Source organism: Marmota monax, unplaced genomic scaffold (assembly GCF_021218885.2).
Source record: "Marmota monax isolate L192 unplaced genomic scaffold, Marmota_monax_Labrador192_F-V1.1 WCK01_AAM20220418_F8-fsc00005, whole genome shotgun sequence".
In the NCBI taxonomy this organism is placed as follows: Eukaryota; Metazoa; Chordata; class Mammalia; order Rodentia; family Sciuridae; genus Marmota; species Marmota monax.
Window position 1 is genome coordinate 6,042,032 of NW_026692254.1, and position 18,634 is coordinate 6,060,665.

Here is an 18,634-nt window from a genome sequence, read left to right on the forward strand (position 1 = left end):
AATAAGTCCTCAATAAGGATTTGAAAAATGGACAAGTAAAATGAGGGTATCTTACAAACTTGGTTGTCTTAACATCCTGAGAGTTCACTGCTTTTCAGAGCCCAGAGTGGTCGCAGATGTAGGCAAGGAGGCAGTTGGAGTCCTTAGGCAGGGCTATCAACCTTTGCCACACCAGCAGAAGGCCATATTACATTTTGTCTATTACTTAAAAAGACAACCCACCTGGTAGGACCAGAAGGGTGGGGCTAGTACAAGTTCTGCTCTAGAGTCAGCAAGGATGAAGCTTACTGTGGGCCTTGATACCAACTGCAACAACAGGCAATACTGACCCAGTCATTTCACCACAAAGAGAGGGACAGGCTGTATAGATGGGAATGATACTTGGACATAGATCCTCTGGTGACTGGATCTTAGCATTCTACACTATAAACCACAAGGTCAGTTTTACTACACATGAATAAACTTGCCTGGGCTGGTTTAAAAAAATGTTTTTGAACAACCTTGTCCAATAAAAATGTAAACCACCTTTTTATTAGATGCCAGGATAAACTTTATTTTCCTACAAACCATAGAATGACCCAAACATATAGCATCTCAGTGCTGTTTCTCCACTTTATTAAATCATCACAGTAAATCAGAATTCAAGGGGAAGAGGGTAGAGAGTCAAGAGACGTCATCAGTGGAGCTGTGTGCTTTCCTGGGCATGACTGCCTCTGTAAAGTGGGTCCTGGCGTGTGCATACACGCATGTGCACGTGTACACACACACACACACACACACACACCTGGGAAAGTGGACTAGATGTGAAGGTTTCTATCACCTAAGAATGAACCTAGATGTGCAGCATCAGGAAAATTAAATAAAAAGAGACAGCAAAATAAGGATCAAATGACAGCTATAACTTAATTTACCATATTTATCAAATTTTCCCCCTATTTACACATTGTAGACCTAAAAATATAAGAAAACATTCACTTAATGTGTATGTCATACAGAGATATTGAGTGCAACTACAACGATGGTTGTTTCTCGTTGAATTTCCCTTCAGATTGGACATCTGCCTTCTGTAGATAAAAACTAACACAGCTATATGTAAGACATCACAGTAAATTTTAAAGGATTCACCAAATCTCCACTTGATGCAAGGATAACAGGTCAGTTGCACCCAGGTGGTGACACCTGAGAAAGCTCAGGAAGACTGGATTTGCATGGCTCTCTGAATCTTCCATGATCTCTTGTTTGTAAGGCTAAGGGTCCTGATTAATCAACCCACATCACAAAGTCAAGGGTCCCCTCCACCCCATGGCTCTTAAAAGCTGCAAGTGTGGCAGCTGAAGACACCGTGACAGTCACTTACCCGGGCTAAGTTTCTTTCCTTGTGTCTGCTCAAGGATTAACTACTTTTTAAAAGTTATTTTGTGGAACTACTATTTTTAAAGTATAAAATCGTGATCAATGATATGATAAAAATCAGTTAACTCTAAGTGGAAATCCGGAAATCGTCATGCAGAGAAATGAGGGAATTGCCCAGGCCCAGTGCGAGGCCAGCAAATCTTATCACATTCTGGGCCAATTAGGAACACTTGTGTTTACAGATGGCTGAACTACTAATACTAATGTGATGAGTCAGCGCTGTGACTCAGGAGGGTCTCTACTGGATGAGTGACCCTCAGCAATTTTGCTAAGAGGCATTTATTACAAAAACACAATATTTACTTTTCTAACTGAAAAAAAAAATTCCTCATTTCAATTTTCCACCCCAAATAACAAAAACGACCAAGTTCATGTGATTGCAAGCAAACATGGTTGCCAGAGTCCCTGCTTCCCCACTCCATCTCCAAACCAAAGCTGTTACTGAGAACAGTGGACTAAAAGAAAAAAAAAAACAAAAACCTCTAGTCACAAAACTGCTGGCTGTCATCTGGGGTCACAGCGTTGTTAAAATCACTAGGGATTACATGAAGGTTGAGTTATTTGCTACCTACAATTGAATTTCCCACTCCAAGGTCAGAAGCTCTGGTTCATGGAGGCAAAATGAATCATGGAGCAGAGGTCCAGGGGAGTTAAATATGACTTCCAGGATGTTCCCTAGTGGCAGATGCTTGCCTAGCATGCACAAGGTCCCTAGTTCTGTTCCCAACACCATTAAAAAAAAAAAAAAAGACTTCCAAATTCTTCTACTTCAGCCAGGAATTCTGCAACAGAAATTTCTAGAGCCTGGAGATAAAACATTCTGTGGGAAGTTATTTGCTGCCAGAGTGCTATGGGGGACTCAGGACCCCAGGAACAGGTGATGTGCTTCTCTATAGGAAAAAAGTCTGGGTACTTTGTAAACATGAAACCAAGTGTATCAATCACAGTCAAAAGCCTGAGCAATACTGGCCAAACTCTGCTGACCAGGAAGCCCAAATTACTTAAAGAAAAGGAAAGGATGGGAGGGGGAGTGGGTGAGAATAAGAAGCAAGGCATTTGCTAGCAGGATAGGAAACACCATGATTTCTAGTCACCCTTTCTTTTGTCACTAATCCCCAAAGAAGTGAATGCACTGGGCTATTAGAAAATAGCCCCAAAGTGCTGGAGATGTAGTTCAGTGGTAGAGCTCTTATCTAGGAGGTTCAAGGCATTGGGGTTTAGTCCCCAGCACTGCTCACGCCCCAAAAGAAAACATCCCAAAGTGATTAAAGCTTACTTCTACTTAGCAATGTCCCCCATTCTCTTACATTCAAACAGCTCTGTCCAATGGTCCTGGGACTCAATCTCTGCCTGAATCCTACATAAAGTAGACAGACTCTTCCTAACACTGGAAGTTCCACTTTTCTGATGGGAATGATGTTCTTAGTCTTTCTCACTTGTCCCAAGAGTGAGTCTGACACCTGGGTCTGCCCCTACTAGGTATCAGCCAAATCAACTCAATGGCTCATGAAAAAATTGGTTCCTCAGGGAAAGTGTAACATACAAGTGTGTGTGAAGAGCAGAAGGCAGCATGCAGGAAGGTGGGAAGGTGTGTACACACCTTTTCATATCCAGGGCCAATCATGGCTGCATATTGCCTACTGCTTTCCCACTCTAAACCAAGGGGCATTGTGCACTATGAAATGGTCTCACAAGAGCAAGAACTGTGCAGTGTGTGATGGCCTCTGATGAGTTTCTTAGATTTCTCTTGGAGGTAGAGGGGCAAACTTCTAGCTCTGAGACTGCTCCCAGGGGCGGGACACAGGAAGAAGGCTGTCTTCCCTATGGATTGATTTCCCTGTTGCTACATGGCAGGGTTCACCCAGAGATGCCCAGCAAGGGAGCAGAGCAAGCCCAGACAGAAGACAGGATTTTTTATTTTCTTCCTTTCCTTCTCTCCTTCCTTCTTTTCTTTCTCTTCCCTTTATTATCTTTTTTAACAGGTCGAAATGGGTAAAAAACTATGGATCAAATAAATCTCTTGCTTGCAATCTGCATGACAAGAAGCATTTCCAAGGCCTGTCTTGGCCCTCTTTGAGTAATAGCCAGGAGGGAAAATGAAGGTGAAGCTTTGGAGGCATCTGGACTTTCTAGAGTGTCCATCCACCTCACTGTGGCACCAGACACTGGCATTTGCCTTTTGTAAGGATGTGGGACTAACCCTGGGGTTTCTTCTTGTCTTACAAGATAGGACGTCTGTCTCACAGGATAGGACCTTGTATTTCTAGAGACTTCTGAGTGTTCTGGGATAGGATCAGAATTATGACTTGGGAGTCCTCTGAGTGGTCAGAAAAATCACCTCAGTGTGTGGACCTTGGGTATAAGATGGCAAAAGACTTCACAACTGAGAGAAAACTCCTAGGCTAAAGACCCCTGGGAAAGCCAATTTCAATGATGATGAAATTTTTGAGCAAACCATAAATCATAACATAAGGTGAACTAACAAAATTGATACAGAGAAAATTCCACAATTCCACGATTGTTTTACTGCCCTCTGGGAATCCTGCTTGGGTTTATAAATGAGGGTAACCAGCTTGGGGTTCAGAAGCCAACTTCCCTTTGCCCCCTCCCTGAAAGCGAGCAGACACCAGAGTAAATCAGAGACAGGAGGTTTGTTTCTGGTTGTTGGTGACTTTTTCTTTTTTGGAAGCTGGAGGTTTGAGAAGTTTTAGGATGAGATGACATAGCCCCACTTGAAAGATCCACATGAAATGGTTCAGTGGGATCCACCTTTGACTTCAAGGATCCAGTGATACGAAAGCTTGCTGAGAGCGCTGGCACAGTCATGGAGTTTCCTGAAGTCTCTGGGTTTGGAGCCAAGGGAAAAGGGCAGGGGAGTCTGGTCCGTCTCCTCCACACCAAGGGACTCTTTGAGGTCAGCACTCAGGATGGAGGCCAAGGCCCCTGCAAAGGAAGCAGAGAATGGTCAAGTCATGGAGTTGACCCAAGGGCCACAGATTTAAGAGGGCATTGGTGGCACTCAAAAGAAAGGAAACTTGGTCTCAGGAAGAGGGTTGGATGTCCTCCCCAACCTGGTGGTGTGCTTGCAAAGATGTTTGTTGAACAAATCAACAAATGAATGTCTTTCTTCCTAGTCTTTGCCTGGCGTTTTCTACAGCATGCAAGAAGCTATGAATCTTTTTGAAAATAACTCACAGCCTTTCTGGCCAACCCAGAAATAAAAAATGAGAGAAATGGCATCTGATTATAGAAAAAGAGAAAAAGAGCCATGAAGAACATTACCCCCAGCCATTGAGAAAAACCAGTGAAACTTTGTGGAGTGCCTTGTGGATCCCATTGATGCTGTTGGAATCTCTTACATATTAATATTTTACACAATGGGTTACTACCCAATTATTCCCCCAAAGGGTATAAGTCTAGAGGTCAGGACTAAATTGCTTATCTGAATGAGCCCAGATGAGCATACAGCTATTTAGCACTGGAGGGAAAAAGGAATAAAATTAAAATTTGTGAATGCATCCCTCCACTTCCCTGGGGTCGCTCTAGGTGAACTCAGAGGAATTCAAGAATGCTTGCTGCAATACCCAGCCACTGTTGCCAGTGGAGTTTGGTCTCCCCTAGGACTGTTCTGCGAATGAGAAGATCATTTCATCACCCTCACCCTTGTAATGTATTTTTAAACCCTGTTGTACTACACCCCAAGTTTCCCTGAGTGACCTCTGGAACAAGCTTCAAAAAGCAGGGCTTCTTACATCCTCCCTACATGCTTCACTTCCTCTGGCCTTTGAAATTATTATTATTATTATTGGCATTTGAAATTCATTTAAGTAGTTTATTTTATTCACAGACAGGATCTTTTTTCATCTTCTGACCTTGCCTTATCGTTTCTAGGGAAGAGCTTCTTGAATCAATACTTATAAACATGCTCAGACCTGTGGAGGCAATCTGCCCCCAAGCATTCTGAAATTCTGCACTTTCAGACTCTCCAATGGCAGGGTGCTTTACTGTCACCTTCCTTTTAAGCCTAGTGAGGTCAGGCACACAGAGGAGGCCTGGGTCTCCTGCCTACTATTTTCTTCTTTAAAAATAGGCTGGGCTGGGGCTGGAGCTGGGAGTACAGTCTAGTAGTAGAGCACTTGCCTAGCATGCATGAGGTCCTGGGTCCATCTCCAGCACTGCTAAAACAACGCAAAATAGGTTGCTTTGGACAAAATCAGCACAGCTAGACATTCATCCATGATAGAGACAGGATTGACAAAGGCATCTCTCTACCTCTTGTTGCTGGTGGTGAGGGGGAAGCAGAGGGAAACAAACCTGATTTAATCCCAGATAATCTACCATCTTGAAATACTACCCCACCTACTACTGTATTCAGTTGGGATAAGGAAGCAAAAGGCAAAATTAAAATGAAAAACCAATCAAATAAATGAAAGATACAAAGTGATGTTCAAAGACATTAAGCAAAGGAGTGCATCTTGGCTAATTCTGGATTAGAAGGCAAACATTGTAGCCCCTCCTTCCCACTCCCCCATCCAGGGAAAAGGAGAAGAGTAAGAAGGGTGTCCCTGGAATTCCTGCTGCTATGAAGATGAACAGAGTAATCAACATACCAATCATCTGTCCCACTGAGTGAGCCTGAGTGAGCAGCATGAGGCTCCGCAGCAAGGACCCCATGCATCTAACAGCAGAGACCCTATCATCCAGGGGGGAGGGCAAAGCCACATCTGGAGTTGGGCCAGACCCAGTGCCACTGTGCCCCATGCATTCTTCCAGTCCTCAACTTTTTGATGGTGCATCCTCAGTCTGCCATGGCACCTATGTGCCAGCTGCACTCCCTGATGGATGGGGAGGTGGCAGCTGCAGATAAGCAGGTAGGCCACAAAAGAGAAGGCTTCTTTCCTGATAGGATAATTCTACTTGCAAGGTGCTGGCAGAGGCTGCCCTGACTTGGCCTCTTCCTGGTGATGGAGGCTGGAGGCCTATACAAAGACCATTCAAACCCCACTTACCTCTATTGTGGCAGATGTGGAAGGACACCCAAGGAAATGAAGGGCCTCAAGAGTAGAAACCTTTGCACCAAATCCCCCTGTTGGGAGGAGATTGTGTGACCTCCTATGTCCCCTCCCTACTTAACACCTGGGCTCTGAGGCTACTAATGCTTCTGGGAGCTGACATAAGTGAGCCTGATTTGGGACAATATTGGAACTAGGCCAAACCCATGACTGAGAAGAAGAGAAAAGGCAGCTGGGCTGGAGGTCAGCTCTCTGTGGTGCTGCTGTACATCTGGCCTGCAGGTATAAAGGCCCTGCCTAGTAGATGGGATTTGAATTTTGGATAAACCAAAGAATCCAGGCTCTAACTTGCACTTCCATAGGTATTGAGACAAACTGGCTGGCTTCTGTGCCATGCATTCCACATGGGTGATGTTGCTAATCAAGGGAAGTTCACTCATTTGCTTTCTCCTTTGAGTGGCATTGCCATGGTCACTATCAGCTCCTCTCCTGCCTGTGAGCCATTACAGCCCAGGCCACACCACAGAGGGTTTTTAGATGGCTCTGCCAAGCAGCTTCTGTTCAGTCCATTAGAATGTCCTAAGAAGGGCCTGGACCCCAGACCCAGAACAGAAAGGCTGAGAGGTTACACCTGCTTCAGCAGACTTGCCCTCTAGATCCTAGACTGTGGATGGGGTTCTCTACCCTCTGTGCTCCAACAGCTTTTGTCTGCTTCACTTCCCACAGCTGTTCCATTCAGCAGCCTCTTCCACAACCAGCCCTCCCTGCCTGGAGGCCTCCATTAAGGCAAGTAGTCAAAGGCCACCCAGCACGAGCCACATCTTATCTGCCCATCTCAAGATCCTGCTCTTCTAGGATCAGGCAACAAAAAAGGGGGAGGCCCCTGCACCCATTGGTTTCCTGCAGCCCCCCCCCCCCAAAAGGGTGGGTGACAAAGACATTTTCCAGGATGGCAGGTGTTGGTGTCAGATTCCACCCAGAGTGCACAGGCAGAAGAAAGGCAGGCAAGGCTGGGCTTCCCCGGGCAGCACAAACATGCAGGGGCAGGAGAGCAGGCAGGGTCCCTTGGGAGGATGGCAGGAGGCACCAAAACCAAGGCTCAGGAAAGCAAGTGGGCATGCAGCAGTGTTAGGGATGGAGGGGAGCATGTTAATAAATTTACACCCCCCCAAAAGCAGGGTAAATGGGAAAACACACTGAAGTGTCAGTCTTACCTTGCTCAAATATTGTAATGAGACCTTTATATATTTTAATCTGAAGGGAAAGAGCATAAAGTCAAATGAACACAAGCATGGCACCCCCATGGTTCCAACTTGATAATTAACACAGTGCTAATAATACACATATTCCCGAGCTGCCTGAGTATTCTAGAAGACTTGCAGATCATTAAGACCTGAAAATTCTACTTGATGGGACAAAATACTAGCTGTTATTGCACTTACAAGTGGGAAATGAAAGAGACATTAGAACTCCTACAATGTATGAAGCAGACCTTGGTAGGAGCTCTTTCCTTTTCCTGATGCACAACCTTTCCTGACTGATTGGGTTTGAAAAACGATCAAGTTTTTAAGACTAGCATTGAATTCAATGGATGCCCTGAAAAAAAAAAAATTGAAATCCCCCAGGTGTGCAAGTTTCCATGACTCCAAGTTTCATTTTACAGGTTTCTGAGCTGTACAGTGTATTAACTCAGTCCTGATGTCACCTGTAAAGTGACAGTCCCCAGGGAGTAAACATGCAGCATGCTGTGCAGAGGAAGGCTCTGGAAGGAGACCCTGCAATAGTGAAACTGGACCAAAGGTCACTCTCACCCAAAGAGAAGCATGTTCTCAGCAGCCATGATGAAAGGAGGGAGGATCTTAGCCTTTCCATACCTGTGACACGTTCCCCATCACCCACTCATTCTATACCAGCCCAATTCCAATGTGGGCTTTCCCTAGCAAATACACCCTCTTTCTGCATCAGACAGTAACTTCTCACCCCAATCCCTCACAAGTCTCCTGAATTTGGTGTCACTAGACCACCATGGAATCTGGACAAAGGACATTTATCAGTAACATGGACCACTGTCTGCATGGCCACAGTTGAAAAACAGGGATTTTTTTTTTGCTGGCCCCATCTGCAAAGGTTAGCACACTGACAAGGGCCAGTTCTAAGGGAGTTCAGAGCAACATTGGAAGAAGGACCACTGACACTATCTTAGCTGAGTCTTTCTAAAGAAAATGTGCATGTCAACAAAGACACATTTTCCAATCTATTTATGAATATTCACAGTCACCCCCCAAAAGTCAATTATATATGATTATCAATTTTTAGATTAATGTCTGATCCTGAATGACCTAGTAACATTTTCTGTACTACCCATTTGATTCCGATCACCCTTAATGCTGCTCTTTCTTGACATGTGGACATGAGACGTTCTGGGCTTGTGTTGATTGTTCATAACAGACTACTATCCTCTGGATAATGTAATTATCTAGATTTCCCATTTCCTCCAGTTTACTGTGCGTGGACTCCCATTTTCTCTCACAGGGAATGGCAGAGCACAGAGTGTCTCTGCACGGCTCTTCCTTGAGTTGAGGAGGCTCAGCTTTTCAGAGCACCATGCTACTGACTCTCTCCCATGCGAGCAAAGGCTGTCTTTATGAAGGGGCTCCTTGATCTAACTCCCCTGCAGCCCCCTTGGCCCCGGTTATGCCATGCATATGGATCCCTGATTGGTGGAAACCAAGAAAGCAGATGGCATGCTAACAATGGAGGACTTGTTTGTAATTGCTGATGAGGACTGGTTTGCTCCTCTCCTGAGTGTCCCCAGACGCAGCCTGGCATGGTGTGCCTGACCACAAAGAATGTCTCAGTAACTGCCAATCCATGGTTGAGTTAAGGAGATGCAAAGACAGAAGCAGTTGTGGGCTGTCCTGATTATTCCATGGGGCTCAAATGTCACCTGGGCTTAACATGCAGGCAGTACTCCTCAAGGTCAGGTACTAGTTGCTAGCATAGGGGAGTAAGCTGTCAGATTCCTGGTATATCCCTGGAAGTCAATATATGGCATCAACTACCCTGCACATGACTGAATAGCACCAGGAGAGACACTGAGCTTGGTAAGGAAGAGACTGGGAGGCATGTGATGCCTGGGAAGATGGGACAGAGACACACAGCAAAATCATTTCATCCTTTCATCAACTGGGTACCATGCATGTGTCACCTATCATTCTAGGTTTTAGGAATATAGCAGTGAACAAAGTGGACAAAGATGGTGGAGAAGGTACATCATTCTAACTGGGCAACAGCGCCCCTTGTGGGTAAAAAAAAACCTTACTCTACACAAAGCACAAATGTAAGCACCTTAATAGATACAGTGTTGCTGTTGTATTCTAGGAGTGGGGACAAATTTGGAGATAAAAACTTATCAGAAGGCTCTGTAGTGGGTCATAAAGGAAAAAAAATTGAGAGACTTTGGATTATAGGGTTAATTTACATCTTGAATATGAGGTTATTCTTAGAAATTCGTGGAACTGAGAATCAGGAGTCAGTCCCACTCATACGTAAGAGCAGTTGAGTAAGACTTTGGGGGACAGCCCTTAACTCAGATTGGCCCTGTTGTGGCCAATCAATGGCTTAGACATAGAGTTTGAGCCTGGATAACTAGAAGTCAGTTTCAAAGAAAGCTGTCTTCTTTGGCCTATAGTGACTTTGATGCTCTGGATATCAGCAAGAATTTAAAAAATACAGGACAGGACAGGCCTGGTTGGAGATCTGTTGTGTTTTTGACAGCTCAGCCTAGCAGAGGCTTTTAGAGTATCAGTGGGTCTTTTCATGGCATGTTTGCTCCAGCTGGACTCACTGGGATAGCAAAAGAGAAGGGTTTGAAGCAAGCTTCTTATCTCTGAGGAAAGCCTGCCATCCAGAACTGCCACCTGGGATAACACTGGGCAGGGTCAGACAAGAAAAGTGGCTGCCTCTCCCGGATCCTTGTTACTGAGCAGTCAGTGTGGAAAATGATTAACTGGCTAAAGATAATTAGGAAAGAGAACAATTTTGAGAGCTGGCATGAATGAGGAGAGAAATAGTGGACTAAGGTTCCAGCTTTCAGCAAGTGCTAAATATCCTACCAGCGGGAAGGCAGACAGAGCGGGAGATCAGAGAGCTGTCTGGGTTATTCAGACAGAGCCCCTGGAATGGCTCTGAGGAAGGGAACAGGTGCAGCCAGTGGATGGGGTAAGCCTACACACGCAACTCAACACTGGCAACCCAAGACCAGTGGGAATTAGCCAGCCTAATTAACATCTCCAAATGGCCCAAGGATAGCTTCCAGTATTTTCAATCCAACAGCAGTGGCTGTGTCCTGGCCCTGAACCTGGCTCTGGGCTTGGCTTCCTCTGTTTGGTAGTTGGTCTTGCCCATCAACTTTGATTCTGAAGCAGAAAGCTAGTACAGCTGGACCAACAGAAAGGGAGGGAGGATGAGAGCACACATATTGTGCACCTGCTTGTATATAAGCACCTGTGCAGAGACTCAACAAGCAGGTGGGATTTCATGAAAAGAGTTTCCTTGCATTTTTCTCTTTCCTTTCTCCAACCATAGTGTACTTTTAGGAGCCATGGCTAAGTTAAATTATACATTTAAAATTAATATTTTGGTGTCACCTTTCTTGTTAGGCCATTATGGAGAAAAGTTTCAGGGTGCTCTTGATATTTCACAGAACACGAGTACTCAGATTTCAGTTGCATCTTAGCCATGGGGAGGCTGTTCGTCTTACCAGACTGAAGCCACATCAGAGAGCTGAAAAACAGTACACGTGTATCCAAGGGCAGCAATATTCCTAACAGTCCCAAAGTGAAAACTGCCCAACCGATGAATGGACAATGGAATACCCTTAGGCAATAAAAACAAAGAACTGATACATGCTGAAACATGGATGAACTTTGAAAATATGCTAGGTTGGGCTGGGGATGTAGCTCAAGCAGTAGCGCGCTCGCCTGGCATGCGCGCGGCCCGGGTTCGATCCTAAGCACCACATACAAACAAAGATGTTATGTCCGCCGAAAACTAAAAAATAAATATTAAAAAAAATTCTCTCTCTCTTAAAAAAAAAAGAAAATATGCTAGGTAAAAGAAGCTAGTCACTGAAGACAGTATATTATATGATTCTATACATGTGAAATGCCCAGAATATGCAGATCCATGGAAACAGAAAGTGGATTGCATATGGCTGGAGAGCAGGTGAGAGTAAAAGGAATTGCCTGTAAGTGGATTTTACTAATTTTTATGGGAGGTAAAAATGTTCTAGAATTATACGGTGGTAATAGTTGTGAGTATACTAAAATATACCTTGTGAATACTAAAAATATTGAAGTGTATAATTAAATGGATGAATTGCATGGTATGTGAATTATATCTCAATAAGACTTTTCCTTATTTCCTGTGCTAGGGGTAGAATTCAGAGCCTTGCATATGCAAACACAGTACTACTGAGCTACATCTCCAACCAACAACTATTTTAAAAAATGGCAAAAATAAGATAAGGAGGTCTGATCAGTATTACTGCTCCTCCATTTACAAAAGTAAATCAGAAGTGGCTGTAAGATTTAGGGGGAAAAATGTCCTGTGAGACTCTAGGAAGCAGGGGAACAAGGGTTGTGATGCAGCTCAATACATGCCACCACTACCTCTCTGGCTAGGCCCTCTGCAAACTTCCCCCACCCACAAAACAAAGGGGCCTCTCTGCAGGTGCCACACTCTTCTTTGGTGACTTATTGCCCCTATCAGGCTGTCCCTAAGGTGGCCTCTAATTTGAATTCATCTATCTTAAAAGCACTCAGAGGAGGCTGGGGTTGTGAGGTGGAGAGATAGTACGTCTTGCCCCAGGAAGTGACTAGATTATGTATCCTGCTCAGAATTACTTTTAAAATCAGCAGCTGGAGAAAATATAGCAGTGAGTCTATGGAGACTTGGAGGACAGTGAGTTCTAGTACGTTGTCTTAGAATTTTACTGATTAAAAACATTCCTCTTATGAATTCTGCTGTCATACATACATTAAAAAAAAGATGCAGGAAAAAAAAAATAAACCAAAAAACCCCAAAACAGTCCTCTTGGCACTGGGGTTGTGGCTCAGTGATAGAAAGTGCACTTATCATGTAGGAGGCCCTGGATTCAATCGTCAACACCAAACTCGTCCTGTTCGGGACCACAATTAAGATATTTTCTATGAGTTCTTTCTGCATGGCTCCATTTGAATTCTAGAGTAGTCAGTACTTCAGCCAACTGTCCATTACATTTCTCAGTTATCTGTGCTGTACAAACTGTCCAGGCCTATAAAATAGTCTTTTCTCTCCTTTGGTGAGAACATTTTTCTTTTGCTACGAAAGAAGAATTCCTCCCTGTCACTCTTCTGTTTGCTTCTGTGGGTTTGTTCCCATAGTAGGCATCAGAAGGCAGGGGGGCCTGCAGGGTGGAGGCAATGATTTCAGTAAGGCACAGAAAGACCTAAACACTGAGCCCTGGTGTTATCATGAACTCATGATAAAAACAACAAACAAACAAACAAAACCCCAATGATCCTCCATTGTCCTCCATTGCTTCCTTGCCAAAGAGATAAACCCTGTCTGACTGAGGAGGGGGGGGGGAATTGTATAGAAATGGCAAATACCTACACATACATAAAAAGCCATTATAACTCACAGATTATTCTGGAAACCATTTTGTTTTTTATAAAGAGTGAAACAATTCTGTGGAATCTCATCCCGACATCGTCACTCTTCTGGGTCACTAGGCTTTTTGAAGTCACTTGAAATAATTGTGTGGCAGGCATAGTTCTACACATAGTCTACACAGTTCTTCGGGTTGGCACAATGTATTACAACCACTGGGTCCCATGTGAGCTATGGATTGGAAGGCCAGGGCAGGGCATGTGACTGCAGGTAAAATTTTTCCTGTTTCCTTCACACTTCCTCCACCATGCAAACTTTCCCCTACGAAGAGAAGGTATCACCAAGTTCCTTTCACCTGATAGCCCAGGTCAGGGACTGCATTTTGTGGCACTGGGATTAAGGGGATATTTCTGAGTGCTCTCCTAGTGTCCCCACAGATAGTGTCCAAGGAGAATACCTCTTCCATTGCCACAACATTCGTTCATTACTCAAATATGTATCATATGCCTTCTGTGTGCATATGATGGGAAGATACCACGAATGAAATATCATCTAACTGGTCCCTGCCTCCATACTATATTCTCCCCACAGAAGCCAGAAAGATCCTTTTTTAATGAGAGACATCACATTGCCCCACTTCTCCAAAAGCTGGCCATCTCACTAGAATACCATCCCCAAATTTTCCCTCCAGCTGAGGGTGACTCCAACCTTCCTTTTCCCCCTCCTCCTCATTCCTTGCTTGTTGTGCTCTAGCCATAACAGGATCCTCACTGATCTCCAAACATGCCAGGAAAGCTCCTAACTCAGGGTCTTTGCATGTGCTCTTCCCTGCCTCCTTCCATATTTGGCTACCTCCTTCAGTCTCTCCTCAAATCTCACCTACTCAGTGAGGTCTTCCTTGACTCCTTGTTCTGAAGCTGTCCCAACTCTGGGGTGGTTTTTCTCAGTATCCTCCTGAGCCTTCTTTCTTGTTGTCTTTTCCTTCTTGGCACTCATCAGCTCCTGATGGCTCACTTCATCACCTTTCTTCCCTGTGTGGAAGGCACCCTCAAGGAAGGTGGGACTACCATCTCCTTTGGCCACTTCTGTGCCCTTCATATGAAGTATTCAGGAACATTTACGGAGTGAGCATGTGAAGGCATTACACTTATGGGATTTGTAAATTCTCTGAGTACTGAAGCTGCCGTTCTCATCTACTTTAACTGTAGCGGAGGTACATGTGTCCCTAGTACCCCAGCTGACCCTGGATTTTAATATCTAACTATAGCCTCCAGTAGCCACCAGATTTGGGTAAGTGGGACAAAGTCCACAGTCAGTCTGGTGGCTGCAGATTTCTTCTTCTGGCTTCTTTCCTGTGGTGATCCCTTTCTTCTGGGACACTTGCTTCTGATGCTATTGGATCAGTTAACATTAACCTGGCCAGAAGTGCCTGGTCTCAGACAGCTGCATGATCAGATGTTGACTGGAGGGCTGTGGTGCTAACTGGAGGCAGGCTGTTTCTCTTGCCATTTTTCCATGCCCTAGGGACACAGCTAGGGAGCAGGATTCCATATGAGCATGCGCAGCAGGGTTTGTCTAAACACTCTCTAGCTGCAACACCAGGCACTCAACATCTTGTTTTCCCTGAGATTAGGGCTCTGGGGAAGTGGAACTTTCCTGAGTCAGCTCTTAAAGACCCTCAGGCAACCTCAGGGATCACACTACTTTGCTCATGAGAAGACAGATGCTGGAAACAATGTGGTCTTACTGTTTCCTATTACAGGTAACAGCTGAGCGCTGATAAGGGCAAGGGCAGCCTTGGTGTGGGGAACATAGTTAGGTGGAATGTGTGCTTTCTGCATCTGGGATTTTATCTTCTCATATTCTTGAACTGGTTGGAAAATAAGGTTTTGTCTATTTATTCTTGGTACTAGCTAATATTACTAAGCTTCTTATCAGCCAAGAAGTAAATTTTGGCCTTGTCAAGGCTATATATTCTCTTACTTCCTCTTCCTCCTCCTCCTCCTCCTCCTTCTTCGTCTTCTCTCTCTCTCTCGTAAAACTATCATATTTCTCATTTTAAGAGATTTTTTGTCCTATAGGTTTTTGTGGTACTTCAAAGGCTAATGAGTAAAAAAGAACCAGCTTTTCTCTCATGCTCTTTACAGGTTTATTTTGTGATTAGCATCCTTTATCTCTCTGGAAAAGTCTAGTATAAAATATTCTTTTTTCTTTCTGCCAGCAGACTTAAATGCCAGTAAGAGTGCTACCATTTTGCCTGTGCTTTCGTTTGCTCACTGCTAAATAGAAATTCAAAGCAAAATCAATGAGTCTTCCAGGAACCTCCAGTGCTGAGGTTGCACAAGTAGCACCTGCAAAGCCAAATTGACTCAAGGGCTGCTGCTGGGGTTCACAAAGAATGTGAACCTAGGGTGTCAGAAGCTCTGGGTGCTCCTCAAACTCTCAAGGTTATTTCCAATAAGCTTTAATTAAGACTCATTTCCAAAAACTGTCTCTAAGAAAAATTCTTGGTACCTGCTGGCCATCTCCTGGCAACTGCTGCAGCATCCCCTGAGCCGTAATTAGCTGTCAATCGGGAGGGAGAAGTTGCCTGCGCTTAAAACCCTGTAAGGCCTGGGAAACCGGACCTAACCCATGGTGATATTTCACAGAAAAGCAGCACCTTCAAAGTTCTTCCAGAAGGACAGAGTCAGTGCAATGTCAGTATTTCAGAATGATAATGTCTGCTCCCTTCTGATTCTGGGAATCTATGAGCACTCCAAATCTGAGCACACACTCCAGATCTTTCTCTCTGCTCTTCCCACACTTGCTATCCTCTGTCTTAATCTTCTTTTACATGGGTCTTCTCATTCTTAGTCACCTTGGTTCACAGCCAACGTGAAAACTCACATTGGCAAGTTAAAAACTCACTGGGAGGATGCTTAGTAGATAATATACTATACAGGAGCAAGTTTTCATTTTCTTCCAAGGTCACAAGGTAGGTGGCATGGCCCATTTCAGAGGACTCTCAATCTAAACGACTCAGGCCATTGGCTGATGATATCTTTTTTACTTGCAGTTATAGTCTGTAGCTAACTAACTTTGTTTATTAATAAATAGCTATCTGCTATTATCAAAAGTATCAGCTTTTCTATAATAAGACTTTTTTTCTCCATAAGGGAAGGGAAGATGCAGGCCTGCCTAAGGTCTCTAGAGCCTTCTGTGTCCCCTCAAGTACCCTACACAGTCCTGCTCTGTGGCAGCAGCCAAGGGAAGGGAAGGCCAATTCACAGATAGTAATATGACAGGCAGCAGCACCATTTTCTAGCAGATAAAATGGAAAGATATGTTTGCTTCATCTCTGTCTCCCAGAAATGACACTGAAGACAGTAAAAGAGTTTTAAAAAGACAAAGGAATGAATAGGCATGAAGCAAAATGTGGTACTAAGCAGGGTCATCAAGAAGTCTTTTTAAAACAACTTCAACACCATCTCTAATCAAGTTTCAGTTATTCAAAACTGCATTATCTAGTCTGTGGATTAACTAGGCTCCTGGTTTCTTCTGATTTCTCCACACCCAGTTTTGACCATATTGCTTATCACTGGCCCACTCTCTCTAGGAGACTGGGAAGGGAGGGGACAGATGAAACATAATTACAGGTGTTTGTTCTGCATCTTGCATCAGGCCCAACACATCTGTGGTCTAGAGACACACCTGTACCACTTAAAGCAACAGCCTGCCTCCTTTCTATTTAATTCCCCTTGGATGATAAAATAAATTCCATGTATCATTCTCTAAAGAATTCATAGTACAGAAGGATAGAAGACACACACATGGGATAAACACTTACATATGCTCAGAAAAAACAAGACAGAGGTACAGATACTTCTTATGATGGGGTTATATATACCTGTCATTGAAAATATTAAATTTGAAAGGACAATAATTTCAATGTATAGCTAGAGCTGGGCAGCACTGGGTTTGGATAATGGCATTAAGGGTGGTTAAATTTTCTATCAGTGCTTTGTCACTTTTTTCAAGAATACATCTATAAATTGAAAAGAAAAAATTAAGGGCTGGGGTCGTGGCTCAGTGGGAGAGCGCTTGTCTCGCACATGTAAGGCACTAGGATTGATCCTCAGCACCACATAAAAATAAATAAAACAAAATAAAGATATAAAAAATATTAAAATAAAGAAAAAAGTAGATGGGTCAGAAAAAAAATAGGGTCAGAATTGAACTTTCTACGCAGAAAGGAAGATTTGGGATGGGGTCAGAAGGGATTGTTAGGGTAGAGGAAATGCCTGGGGGGAGCTATTAGTTGTCTGTAGGATGGGTGGCAACACTGGCTAGCTTACTGAGGTGTGGAGACAGGTGTGAGTTCTTGAATAGAAGTGAAGTAAGACAACTTGCATTTAAAAAAATGTCTGGGTCATCTGAGTGAATTTTAAAAATTAATCCTGCCCTTTATTATTAATAAAAGAGCTAGCAGACATGGATCTGATTATGGGACTGTCACCACAGGGTGGGTACTGGACTAGCATTTTCATGCATAGAATAGGGAGGTGAGGGTGAGGTTGTCCCTGCTTCCAACGTGCCCAAGACCTTTGGTTGTTCCTTCATGGCTTGTTATTCAGCTTAGTACAAAATTAACATGCAGGGGTTAAACCTGAAGTTTCTTGAAGTCCTTCTAACTCCATATTCTATGATGTTCTCTGAAGGAGTCAGCAAAGTTACTATAGAGCTAAACACATAAGAGGCATGATATGTGCTATCAATCAAAACTTTATTAGGACCATTTTAGTAGGAGGCATGAGAGAGATGGAGAGGAGGAGAATACTGAAAGAATCTATAAACCTTTCAAGGAATGGAGAAAATATTTTTTGGGATTAGGGTTAGGATTTACTTTGTCTGTTTCTGGAAGCTACTTTTTAAAAATTTTAAATATTTATTTTTTAGTTTTAGGTGGATACAATATTTTTATTTTATTTTTATGTGGTGCTGAGGATCAAACCCAGTGCCTCACAGGTGCTAAGCAAGCACTCTACCACAACCCCAGCTCCTGGAAGCTACTTTGATTATTAACTTACCAGTGAAAGAGTCAACAAAATCTTCCTATTAGGATCTGCACTCAGATTGACAAGCCTGCAACATGTAACCACAGGGTATGGTATGAAGGACTCAGCAAGAGAAAGATGGTATAGCTTTACCCCTAGGGGCAGAGGCCTGTGAGTCACACAACTAGTCATGCATCATCTCCATCCCAGATTCACTCTGGAGCCAATGCGTGACAGGAGTGCTCTGTCTCCAGCTTTGTGAGTAAATTTTATTGGCTACCAAGCAAGACACAATGGCACCAGCTGTTTTCTAGTAAAGTTTCTGTGAACTTCCTATAATGATTTTGTTGTGGAAAAGTATTATAAAATTATGTTCTATGAGGTATATGAACATAATAATCTCTTCCAAGAGGGCTTTCCATACCATTGTGAGAAAGATGAAAGTTTGCAGTTTGGGGCTATGGTAGGCATAGCAGTAGCATCCTAATACTGACAGTGATTTATCTGTTTTAAACTCCA

General features: G+C 43.7%; 1 protein-coding gene across 8 annotated transcripts in view; it reads right to left on the reverse strand.

Annotated features, from left to right (window-relative positions):
- Window positions 1-598: 598 nt before the first annotated feature.
- Ralgapa2 (Ral GTPase activating protein catalytic subunit alpha 2) overlaps window positions 599-18,634 on the reverse strand; it is a 334,911-nt gene continuing 316,875 nt past the window's right edge. For 3 of the 8 annotated variants that reach the window (XM_046435038.1, XM_058576479.1, XM_058576498.1), the window contains one exon: window positions 599-4,356. In XM_046435038.1, the coding sequence (XP_046290994.1) occupies window positions 4,169-4,356 (188 nt within the window). In that variant the 3' untranslated portion in view covers window positions 599-4,168. Of the gene's footprint in view, window positions 4,357-5,579; window positions 5,695-6,422; window positions 6,500-7,639; window positions 7,680-18,148; window positions 18,204-18,634 lie in introns of those variants that run through there. The other 5 variants (XR_009226009.1, XR_009226010.1, XR_009226008.1 and 2 more) reach the window with 5 other exon arrangements.